Genomic DNA, 12,286 nt, shown 5'->3' with positions numbered 1-12,286 from the left:
ATCAATTGAATTTACCACAGGTGGACTCCAATCAAGTTGTAGAAACATCTCAAGGATGATCAATGGAAACAGGATGCACCTGAGCTCAATTAGAGCCTCGTTCTGTAGCAAAGGGTCTGAACACTTATGTAAATAACTAATATTTGTTATAAATTTCGTATAAATTTACAAAAAAAAACGTTTTTGCTTCGTCATTATGGGGTATATTGTGTAGATTGGTGAGGAGGGGGAAAATATTTAATTCATTTTGGAACAAGGCTGTAACATAACAAAATGTGGAAAAAGTCATTGGTCTGAATACTTTCGGAATGCACTGTATGAGTGCATTCTAATAACACAAAATTGAAATTTGACAAATTGAATACCTGAATTCCCACCCAAACTATTTATGTTCCAATAAAATGTTTTATGTGCTATATTTCAGTAAATATCTGATTTAAAAATTCTGTTTGCATCTGTGTTTGCATCCATTGTCTAACTGTGCATGTTATTAGAATTGTTTTTAAAACCTTTTAGTAATTTTGATGGCAGTTTCTACATTATGTAGATGTTTAATTAAATGCACAACTGGGAGGGAGTGGAGAGACTAAACCGCTTAGTGGTAAAGAAGCCATGACCCCATTTTGATGAATAATTTATGTACAGCCTCGATGGGGGCCATTTGCCCCATAATCTCTTTCCCATCTTGCGTGAAAACAAAGTTAAAGCTTGCAGCTTCAGGCTCCCGGGTAGGAAGGCAGAGGGCTGTGATTGTCCCAGGCGTTTCCAACGCAGAGTACAGCCTCAGAGCCTCAGTCTCAGTAGAGCTTAAAATAGCGCTTTGTGTGCTGAGGCGAGAGGATGGGGGGGGGTGAGGAGAGAGAAATGGCACTGGGGCACGTTACATAACAAAGTATTCCCAGATGGTTCTCCAGAGCAAAGCTAGTGCTTCAGATGGGCTCGAGCTCGAGTGTGAAGTGGAAACGCCTAGGAGCAACAACGGCTCTGCCGCGAAGTGATAGGCCAAACTCGCAGATTGGGACTGAATGCCGAATGCTGATAAATCGTCTGTCCTCGGTTGCAACACTCAATGGCAAGTTCCAAACTGCCTCTGGAAGTGACGTCAGCACAGAAAACTGTTCATCGGGAGCTTCATGAAATGGGTTTCCATGGCCGAGCAGCCGCACACAAGCCTAAGATCACCATGCGTAATGCCAAGCGTTAGTTGGAGTGGTGTAAAGCTCGCTGCCATTGGACTCTGGAGCAGTGGAAATGCGATCTCTGGAGTGATGAATCACACACTACCATCTGGAAATCTGCAGGAAGAATCTGGGTTTGGCGGATGTCAGCAAAACGCTACCTGCTCCAATGCATAGTGCCAACTGTAAAATTTGGTGGAGGAGGAATAATGGTCTGGGTCTGTTTTTCATGGTTCATGGTTAGGCCCCTTAGTTCCAGTGAAGGGAAATCTTAATGATACAGCATACAATGATATTCTAGACGATTCTGTGCTTCCAACTTTGTGGCAACAGTTTGGGGAAGGCCCTTTCCTGTTTCAGCATGGCAATGCCCCCATGCACAATGCAAGGTCCATAGAGAAATATTTGTTGAGGTGGGTGTTGTAGAACTTGATTGACCTGCACAGAAGCCCAGACCTTCCCAGAAGAGTGGAGGCTGTTATAGCAGCAAAGGGGGGGCCAACTCCATATTAATGCCCGTGATTTTGGAATAAGATGTTCGACGAGCAGGTGTCCACATACTTTTGGTCATGTAGTGTATGTACTGTATGTGTGTACAGTGCATTCGGAAAGTATTCAGACCCCTTCACTTTTTCCACATTTTGTTATGTTACATCCTTATTCTGAAATGGATTAAATTAATTTAAAAAATCCTCATCAATCTACACACAGTACCCTATAATGACAAAGCCAAAACAGGTTTTTAGAAATTTATTACAAATAAAAAAACAACCTTATTTACATAAATATTCAGACCCTTTGCTATTAGACTCAATTGAGGCCTTCAAAGTAGCCACCCATTGCCTTGATGACAGCTTTACACACCAGGAATGCATTTCATTTAACAGGTGTGCCTTGTTAAAGTTAATTTGTGGAATTTCTTTCCTTCTTCAGGAATACAGAAGATGGCCCTACTTGGTAAAATACCAAGTCCATATTATGGCAAGAACAGCTCAAATAAGTAAAGAGAAACGACAGTCCATCATTTCTTTAAGACGTGAAGGTCAGTTAATCCGGAAAATTTCAAGAACTTTGAAAGTTTCTTAAAGTGCGGTCGCAAAAACCATCAAGCACTAGGATGAAACTGGCTCTCATGAGGACCACTACAGGAAAGGAAGACCCAGAGTTACCTCTGCTGCAGAGGATAAGTTCATCAGTTACCAGCCTCAGAAATTGCAGTCCAAATAAATACTTCACGGAGTTCAAGTAGCAGACACATCTCAACATCAACAGTTCAGAGGAGACTGTGTGAATCAGGCCTTCATGGTCGAATTACTGCAAAGAAACCACTACTAAAGGACACCAATAAGAAGAGACTTGCTTGGGCCAGGAAACATGAGCAATGGACATTAAACCGGTGGAAATCTGTCCTTTGGTCTGATGAGTCCAAATTCGAGAGTTTTGGTTCCAACCGCCTTGTCTTTGTGAGACGCAGTGTAGGTGAACAAATGATCTCTGCATGTGTGGTTCCCACTGTGAAGCATGGAGGTGGTGGTGTGTGGATGCTTTGCTAGTGACACTGTCAGTGATTTATTTAGAATTCAATGCAAACTTAACCAGCATGGCTACCACAGCATTCTGCAGCAATATGCCATCCCATCTGGTTTGCGCTGAGTGGGGCTATCATTTGGTTTTCAACAGGACAATGACCCAAAACACACCTCCAAGCTGTGTAAGTGCTATTTGACCAAGGAGAGTGATGGAGTGCTGGATCAGATGACCTGGCCACCACAATCCCCTGACATCAACCCAATTGAGATGGTTTAGAATGAGTTGGACCGCAAAGTGAAAGAAAAGCAGCCAACAAGTGCTCAGCATATGTGGAAACCCCTTCAAGACTGTTGGAAAAGCATTCCAGGTGAAGCTGGTTGAGAGAATGCCAAGATTGTGCAAAGCTGTCATCAAGGCAAAGGGTGGCTATTTGAAGAATCTCAAATATAAAATATATTTTGATTTGTATAATGCTTTTTTGTTACATGATTCCATGTGTTTTTTCATAGTTTTGTTGTCTTCACTATTATTCTACAATGTAGAAAATAGTACAAATAAAGAAAATCCTTGAATGAGTAGGTCTGTCCAGACTTTTTACTGGTACTGTATATTTCAGAGGTTTAAAAAGGAACAATTATAAACCAGTACTTTTTGGTGGTTCGATCCGTTTCAGAACTTTATTTTGCTGGTCGAAACAGTGGAACGGGAAAAAATTATAGTTCTGTTCCGAACGAAACCATTGGAAAATGATTTTGATTCCAACCCATGGGGTGTGTGTATAGATGGTATGGACAGTATATGAATAGAAAAGGTGTGTGTATAGGTGTTGAAATTCTGGTGAGTATCCAAAAGATATTTTCGGCTGTCGGTAATAATGCAAGAAACGTTCTGAGCAAATAATGTACGAAATAACACGCCAAAACATATTCACTGTAAAGATGGCTAGGAGCTGGAAACAGGGTGACCCAAGTTTGTCGCCGCCATCTTGTCAAGTAGGATGACGACCTTATTCTGAGTGGAGTAGTGAACATTGTGGTGACAGGTGCTTGTTTTATTTCAAGGGCAGAGTGAGAACGAATGTACTATTTATAAGGACGGGTCTGTCTGGTAGATCTAAAAGCCAGCATATGTTATGCTCATAAAATGGAAGGTTCTCATAATTGTGTCCTAGATTGGATTTTCTACTGGCCAGTAGATATTCCTTGCATATTGTGATCTAAGTGGGAAATGGAGAGGGGTAGATGTGAACAAAGCATCGTTCAGTATCAGACAACACTTAGTCAGTCGATACACTATCGCTCAAAAGTTTGGGGTCACTTAGAATTGTCCTTATTTTTAAAAGAAAAGCATTTTTTTTTTGTCAGTTAAAATAACATCAAATTGATCAGAAATACATTGTTAATGTTGTAAATGACTTGTAGCTGGAAACGGCTGATTTTGTTATGGAATATATACATAAGTCTACAGAGGCCCATTATCTGCAACCATCACTACTGTGTTCAAATGGCACGTTGTGTTAGCTAATCCAAGTTTATCATTTTAAAAGGCTAATTGATCGATAGAAAAACCCTTTTGTAATTATGTTTGCAGAGCTGAAAACTGTTGTGCTGATTTAAAGAAGCAATAAAACTGGCCTTTAGACTAGTTGAGTATCTGGAGCATCAACATTTGTGGGTTCAATTACAGGCTCAAAATGTCTAGAAACAGAACTTTCTTCTGAAACTCATCAGTCTATTCTTGTTCTGAGAAAGGAAGGCTATGATATTTTAATGGACCAAAATATGCTTTTCTTTCAAAAACAAGGACCTTTCTAAGTGACCCCAAACTTTTGAACAGTAGTGTAGGTTGGTTTCTAAATTTGAATGTCTTTATATCTGATCTATTCATTTATTTATGATATTATACTGAACTAAAATATAAACACAACATGCCACAATTTCACAGATTTAACTGAGTTCCAGTTTATATAAGGAAATCAGTCAATTGAAATAAATTCATTAGACCCTAATCAATGGATTTCACGACTGGGCAGGGGCGCAGCCATGGGTGGAGTTTTTCCCTACAAAAGGGCTTTATTACAAATTCTCTAAAACAATGGCTTTTGGTAGAGAAATTGATATTCAATTCTCTGGCAAAAGATCTGGTGGACTTTCCTGCAGTCTATTCCAATTGCACACACCTTCAAAACTTGAGACATCTGTGGCATTGTATTGTGTGACAAAACTGCATATTTTAGAGTTGCCTTTTATTGTCTCCAGCACAAGGTGCACATGTGTAATGGGACCAACTCTTTACATGTTGCGTTTATATTTTTGTTCAGTATATATCTAAGGAAATCCCCCTCCAGAGCATACAGACTGTGCCTAACCCTGACCTATGACCAGAGCGTATCATCTTATGTTCTCCCTCTCGCTACAATACCAACTCTCCATTGAGACATAACCAGTACATAACCTCCATTGAGATCTCTAGAGGATGTCTTCTTAGCTGGTGTTAATATGCCTAGCAGTTAAGAGCATTGGGCCAGTAATCGAAAGCTCGCTGGTACAAATCCCAGAGTCAACTAGGTAAAACATCTGTCGATTTGCCATTGAGCAAGGCACTTAACTCTGCTTGCTCTGGATAAGAGTGTCTGCTAAATGACTCAAATGTTGACAGGCCTACTGTAATTGTATGGGGGAAAAGAAGGAAGACTAGATAGACTGTTTCTGACGCTAGGTGCCAGACAGCTGAACCAAATGCCAAGGCATTTATTTATAGTATGGCAATTAATCACCAGCATTTCACAAAGGAAATTGATGTTCCCGCCCGTCAGAAAGTGAAGACGATACAGTACATATACATACAGTACGTTTATACTAGTCTTTTTGTTAGTAGGTTAGTGGAGCGATATGGAGAACGCGGACGCAATCCAGACAAAACGGAATTCAACAGTATTCAAAAATGTATTGAACTTAATAGGGAATCAACTAAATGTATTGAATGTTTATTAATTTTCCCAAGTTTATTGTAAGACATGAACAGAATGCATATTCCTGAAGAGGCAAGGAGAATTCCCCGTCTGTGTAATTCTCTGGCAACAGCTCTGTTGGACATTCCTGCAGTCAGCATGGCAATTACAAGCTCCCTCAACTTGAGACATCTGTGGCATTGTGCTGTGTGACAAAACTGCACATTTTAGAGTGGCCTTTTTTTTGTCCCCAGCACAAGTGTAATGATCATGCTGTTTAATCAGCTTCTTGGTATGCCACACCTGTCAGGTGGTTGGATTATCTTGGCAAATAAGAAATGCTCACTAACAGGGATGAAAACAAATTTGTGTACAAAATTTGAGAGAAATAAGCTTTTCATGTGTATGGAACATTTCTGGGATATTTTATTTCAGCTCGTATAACATGGGACCAATACTTTACATGTTGTTAAAATTTTTGTTCAGTATAGTTGTTTTTCTATTAGAAAGGTGTGATTTTGAGAGCGAAAACCAGAAAAAACGGGAAAATGGAAACCTGGAAAAACAAAATGAAGAAAACAGAATTTGGGAAAAAACTAAATGGGGTCAGGCAAAAAAAAATAATACAGATTTTATAGGGGCCTATTGTAGGTTAGGGTTTGACAAAAAATAAATCCTGTTGTATTGGATTCAGGATTCCATTTTGATGTCGTTTCAGTTACATACAGCAGCGTGTTTGCCTTGCCTTGCTTCCTGTTTGATGTGTTGTTGTTCAATCAAAGCCAAGGTAAAGTAATGATCCTGTCCATTGTGATAGGTTCACCTTTCAACGCCCCACCTGCCAACCTGATTGAGCAGAGAGAAGAGCTGTTTTTAAAGAAGCTCAGCACAACCTGCATCAGTATATTGATTCAGAGGAGTCATCCTCGCCTCTCTGACCTCAGACGCAGCACTGGAGCAGGCTTGGGTAATTAACATTGGGCTAGAAGCCAGAGAGGAAAGATTGAGTGTATATTATTATAATGTTGCAGTAGTTTCTCTTCCATCGTCTGGGTTTGAGGGGATGAAGAGTATTTTGTATGAATGTTTTAGCCCACCAAAGCTCAGCACCTGCTATGGCTGACACTGTAAACTTACAAGGCAACTCATTTGAGTTTTGTTCTATCTGTAAGTCTTCTGACTTCAAAGAAAGAGCATAGTTCACCATATCATAGTGACTGCACTCTCCATTTTACCCCCTTTTTTTTTCTCCCCAATTTCGATATTGTCTCGGGAGGCGAAGGTCGAGTCATGCATCCTCCGAAACATGACCTGCCAAACCTCACTTCTTAATACACGCCAACTTAACCCGGAAGCCAGCCGCACCAATGTGTCGAAGGAAACACCGTTCACCTGACAACCGAGGTCAGCCTGCAGGCGCCCATCCTGCCACAAGGAGTCTCTAGAGCGCGATGAGCCAAGTAAAGCCCCCCAGCCAAACCCTCCCCTAACCCGGACGTCTTTGGGCCAATTGTGTGCCGCCGTATGGGACTCCCGATCACGGCCGGTTGTGATACAGCCCAGGATCAAACCGGGTCTGTAGTGACGCCTCTAGCACTGCGATGCAGTGCCTTAGACCGCTGTGCCACTCGGGAGGCCCTTTCTTCCTTGTTTTATATAGTTATGTAAACAAGTCATTTTATTCACCAATTCATTCCTAGGTATTACTCTGTCTTTAAATAATCATATAGAATAGATAGCAAGTACACTCTCACAGTTTGTCCCCTACACCTCTCACTGACTACAGTATGATTTTTACATTAGAGGTGTTTTGTTGAGGTTGTGTTATTGATTGCTTTTGACTTTGAGTACAGGCTAGACAATGTGTGCACAGTACTACTACAGGGACGGTGGCCTCTCTTTGCTGTCTCAGATTTACAGTTGATTTACAGGCTCCAGTTTCTGACGGAGACTGTCGGCTCAGGCTGCCTTCCTTCCTTCCCCAAGGTGACTTTGGCATCTTTTCACTCTGTAGAGTGTTGGCTCACTCTGTTTTTGTCGTCAGTCACTGAGCTTTCTTTACTCACAGAATTCAACTGACTTCTCCTCTCAGTAGGGAAAATCTACACTTAGTTTTTACAGATTTATTTACAGTATTTACCACAGTACTTATTTTCTCTGGAAACACTTAAAAAGAGAAACTTTCTTTCCAGCTGTCTCTTGAGTGTTCAAAGCCCCAGGTTATGACGTACTGTAGGCTGTTGCTTGGTAAGAGTGTTGTTTTGTCAGATTGCTGTTTATTAGTCTCTTCCTCCTGGGGTTAGTGGAGGATCCACAGCAGCAGCATCAGAGAAAGGGGGGAATGGCTATCCAGTCTGTCTCCCAGCAGCCGAGCTCAGGTTGCCCAGGAGAGACACTCAATCCTGGGCCACGGTGCTGTCTGAGACTGGGGTGTTTGGTTCAGAGTGAAGGAAACTGGATCTGAAGGGCCGGGGTTAGAACAATGACCTGCCGGCCCGTCAGGAGCATTATCAACCACAGAACTCTACAGAGGAAGAGATCAATACCACGAACACACCTATCACAGTCTGCTTTTCAGATGAGCTGTTATAAATGCATTAAAACAAATGTTTAACCGTGTGAGTGTTTGTAATGGCATGCCGTGCCATGTCTTGTCTAATGTGCCAACAAGTGTGTTGTGCACATGTTCCGTACACTATGGCATGTCTAATAATACCCTGTGTGTGTGTCCCAGGTGTGGAGCCTGAAGTTGGAGCAGGAAGTAGAGAAGAACAAGCTGCTCTCAGAGGCTCTCCAGACCTTAGCTACAGAGCACCAGGAACTAGACCAGCAGTCCCTCTGTAAAGGCAGGAGGTCCTCCACGCTAAGCACACTCACAGAGGATGACTTCTATGATGCCCTGTCCGGTCAGTCAAACCCAACTGTCTTCATTAAACCCTTGGAGTGCATCGTAAATGGCACCCTATTCCCTACATAGTGCGCCATACTGACCAGAACTCTAGAAGTATTCTATATAGGGCGGGGATACTCAAACTAGTATTTCAGAAGGTCCGGTCACACAAGTTTCCTAGGTGGCATACGTCCAGATGGATATGTTCATTTATCGGTAGTAACAAACCCCCACCTCGCGACCCCAAACTGTTCACATTCCTCTTTTTGGCAGAAAGAACACATAGCAGTTAAGATCATTTTTCAGCAATTCTACACATTTAGCCATGGGGTGGTGAGAACATTTAGCTGTTTTAAAGCTAATTTCCTGCCATTCTACACATTTTGCCATATCGTACTGTATGTGTGTTTTATGTGATATCTGAGTGACTTCAAGGCACCCATGGGCACATAATCTGGCCATGATAACTACAGGATTTAGATCGCTAGGTAAGTAAGTTAGGCTAACTAGCTAACATGAGCTACTTGGTCAACTGGATATTTCTGGTTATAAATAGCTCTCTAAGATCTGTCAGTGAATATCATAACTAGGAAAACTGCCCATGCGCTACCAAATTTCTAAATTGCACCTTGTGCATTCCAATATTACAACTCTCAACAGCATTCAATTGAAAGCCCGACTGAGTTCCTAAAATCTGGTCCGTATTCTTCCCATTCTGGGTCTGAATCTGGACCGTGGTCCGTATTCTTCCCATTCTGGGTCTGAATCTGGACCGTGGTCCATATTCTCCCCATTCTGGGTCTGAATCTGGACCGTGGTCCGTATTCACCCCATTCTGGGTCTGAATCTGGACCGTGGTCCGTATTCTTCCCATTCTGGGTCTGAATCTGGACCGTGGTCCGTGTGTGTGTGTGTGTGTGTGTGTGTGTGTGTGTGTGTGTGTATAGGCATATAGAGAATAGGGTACTGTTTAAGATCGCAAAAATGGACATTAATTATACCATTAACATATTTTTGTTTCAGGCTATTCTGTTTTTCATTGACTTGTCACTCAGAACATGTCTGAAAGACCTCTATACAAAGCGATGAATTAACACTTCCAGAGTACACAGCAACAAGCTACACCTTGATAAGAACCAATTAAATGAACCTTGGTAAATCTGTAATGCAAAATGAGCCGGCTGACTATCGTGTCTCTGCAGCTCTGAATGATAAAGCTGAGTTGATTCCTTCAGTCTAAATTGTTCATTGACCCTACCTGGCTCCCTAACCTTAGCTCCTCTACACTGTTGTCAGTAATGAAAACCACTTCCCCTGTGGAGTTGTTTCTGTGTTGAAGAATAGGCTGTGGTTTACAGACGCCTTGTTTATTTTTATCAGCAGCACAGACACCTCTAGGATCCAGCAACACATCTCTCTCCAGCAGACGGTAGACTCTGAGGCTGAGGAAGATTTGACTCTTTATTTGGTTCTTTCTTCATACAGTTTGCAGAGACTGACTTGAAAATTGTGTAATGTGCTGAATGATGTATGACCTAGGGAAATTCCACAGTAATGGAATTACGCGGTCTCCGATTTGTCAGTTTAAAATGTAAGCCAAACAAAAACCATTGATTTCAAAGTTTAACAAACCATGCAACTCTATGCACAATGACTGCTTCAAACAATTTACAGAGTACTGTAATTTCCGGACTATAAGCCGCTACTTTTTCCCCACGCTTTGACATCGCGGCTTAAACAATGATGCGGCTAATATATGGACTTTTCCCGCTTTCAAATTTAAAAAAATAAATAAAACACATTCTGTGACGCGCTCAGTTTTTTGGCGGCATGAAGCTTTCATTAGACCAATGAAATTGCCGAACGGGTTAAGGTCAAACAACATTTTTGTTTACTGTTTAGATTAAATCGAGCGTGCTCAAACTTCCCATCATTCTGATTACGGTAGTCATTTTGTCACCCTCATCATGGCAAAGACACGGAGAAATGCATATGATGCAGCTTTCAAGTTGAAGGCGATTGATCTGGTTGTTGGAAAAGGAAATAGAGCTGCTGCACGGGAGCTTGGTCTGGAGCAATGACTTTCTTGGTAGGCTACTGTTTACTGCAATTTTTTTATTTTTTGTTACGAACCGTGTTTCGTTAAAGCCTATTTATTTTTGTTACAAGCCATGTTTCGTTAAAGCCTGTGTAAAGTTCATTTGTTTCAATGTACCGGCAGGCACCTGCGGCTTATAGACATGTGCGTCTTATTTATGTTCAAAATAATACTTTTTTAAAAATTCAGTGGGTGCGGCTTATATTCAGGTGCGCTCAATAGTCCGGAAATTACGGTATATGCAAAATAAAAAAATTACTGGAAAAATGCAGATGCAACCTTTTTTAGTAACAGATTTATGAAAACATCTCCCTCAGTTTAAGTTTTTATTGTCACGTGCACAAGTACAGTGAAATGCCTTTCATTCTTGATCTTTCCCAACAACGCAATATCAGTATGTGTATCTGTCTGTGTGTGTGTGTGCACGGAACATGATTCACTACACATGCTAACGGGGTGGCTGAGGTGCCCAGAAGGTCCCCAGGGCACCTCAGCCACCCCAGCCTCCCTCCATGTCTTCCTGTCTAATGACCAATCCCAGCGCTGCGTTACACGGCTGGTTACCCAACGATTAGCTACCTGCTACACTGGCTAATTGTCTCCATGTAGTGATAATGGCCCTTACAACTAGTGTTGCAGAGAAGTAACAATCTCAAAATGGCCACTGCTGATGAATCCCAAGTCTAATGAGACAGCTAGCTAGCGCTTCTTCTTAAGGCTGAAATATTCTCTCTTGTTTCAGGCGGAAATATCTCTCGCTGTAGCTAGGCTCTAAAATTCCAACTCAATTCAAAGGGAGCTGGTTTAGTGAAACCTCTTTTAAGAATATGATATGACCAGATTAAATGGAATTGTTAGCTACAGTAATTACTCTATGCTTGGCTAACAATGCTTTAGTACTGAAATGCTCCAGCACAGTGTAGTATATACCCTAGAGCCTTGCAGTGGAGTAGTGGTTGATACTGTATGCTGGCTAAAATAGGAGCGTGCTGCTTTGCTATACAGTATGTTTGTCTATTTTAGAGTGATCCCTGGTTCTCTGGGATTGTTCCATCATTCATCCATCCACGGTGATCTACTGGTCAGAGATCTCTCTCTATCTCTCTCTCTCTCTATATATATATTTATTTATTTATTTATTTATTTATATATATACTCTGCTTACTGCATCTATAATACCATGTTTACGTTAAATGTAAGAGAGAAACAGTCTTGTTTGCTTACATAATAAAGATGCATCATGTCTGTTTGTTGTTATTGGATGAAGCCAGCTCTGTAACCCCTGCCTCACACGAAGCACTACAAAAACTATTATACAATATTCCATGATACAGTCTCTCAGCTCCTCCTCTTTGTTCTGTTTCCCCTCCCCTTTTTCCTGGGTGTTACTACCTGTGTTGTCCCTAGTAGCGGTAGCATGCAGTCTAGGTTAGAGGTGGAGCCAGAGTACTGTACTAACCACAGCAGACACAGCACCCAGAGGAAGGGGAACGTCTTTGTGGCCTCTCATAGGAACCCTATCTCCCAGGTGGGGTTTCGCCGGCTGCAGGGAGGGAGGGAGGAGGGAGTTCTGTCAGTCACTACCGGGTGGAGTGTGAAGGCAGGCTGCAATTTTTTTTTTTTTTTGCTTTGCTAGGCTC

At 41.6% G+C, this 12,286-nt stretch overlaps 1 protein-coding gene across 4 annotated transcripts in view; it reads left to right on the top strand.

The window, feature by feature from the left end:
- The window catches only part of LOC106599673 (oxysterol-binding protein-related protein 1), a 42,275-nt gene that overhangs the window by 15,208 nt on the left and 14,781 nt on the right, over positions 1 to 12,286 (top strand). For 3 of the 4 annotated variants that reach the window (XM_014190966.2, XM_045714710.1, XM_045714711.1), the window contains one exon: positions 8,393 to 8,564. In XM_014190966.2, coding sequence (XP_014046441.1) covers positions 8,393 to 8,564 — 172 coding nt within the window. Of the gene's footprint in view, positions 1 to 8,392; positions 8,565 to 12,056; positions 12,175 to 12,286 lie in introns of all 4 variants that reach the window. The other variant, XM_045714712.1, reaches the window with a different exon arrangement.

The sequence above is a fragment of the Salmo salar genome, chromosome ssa03, assembly GCF_905237065.1.
Source record: "Salmo salar chromosome ssa03, Ssal_v3.1, whole genome shotgun sequence".
Lineage (NCBI taxonomy): Eukaryota > Metazoa > Chordata > Actinopteri > Salmoniformes > Salmonidae > Salmo > Salmo salar.
Note: the sequence above shows the minus strand (reverse complement) of the source record. Positions and strands in the feature narration are given on the sequence as shown.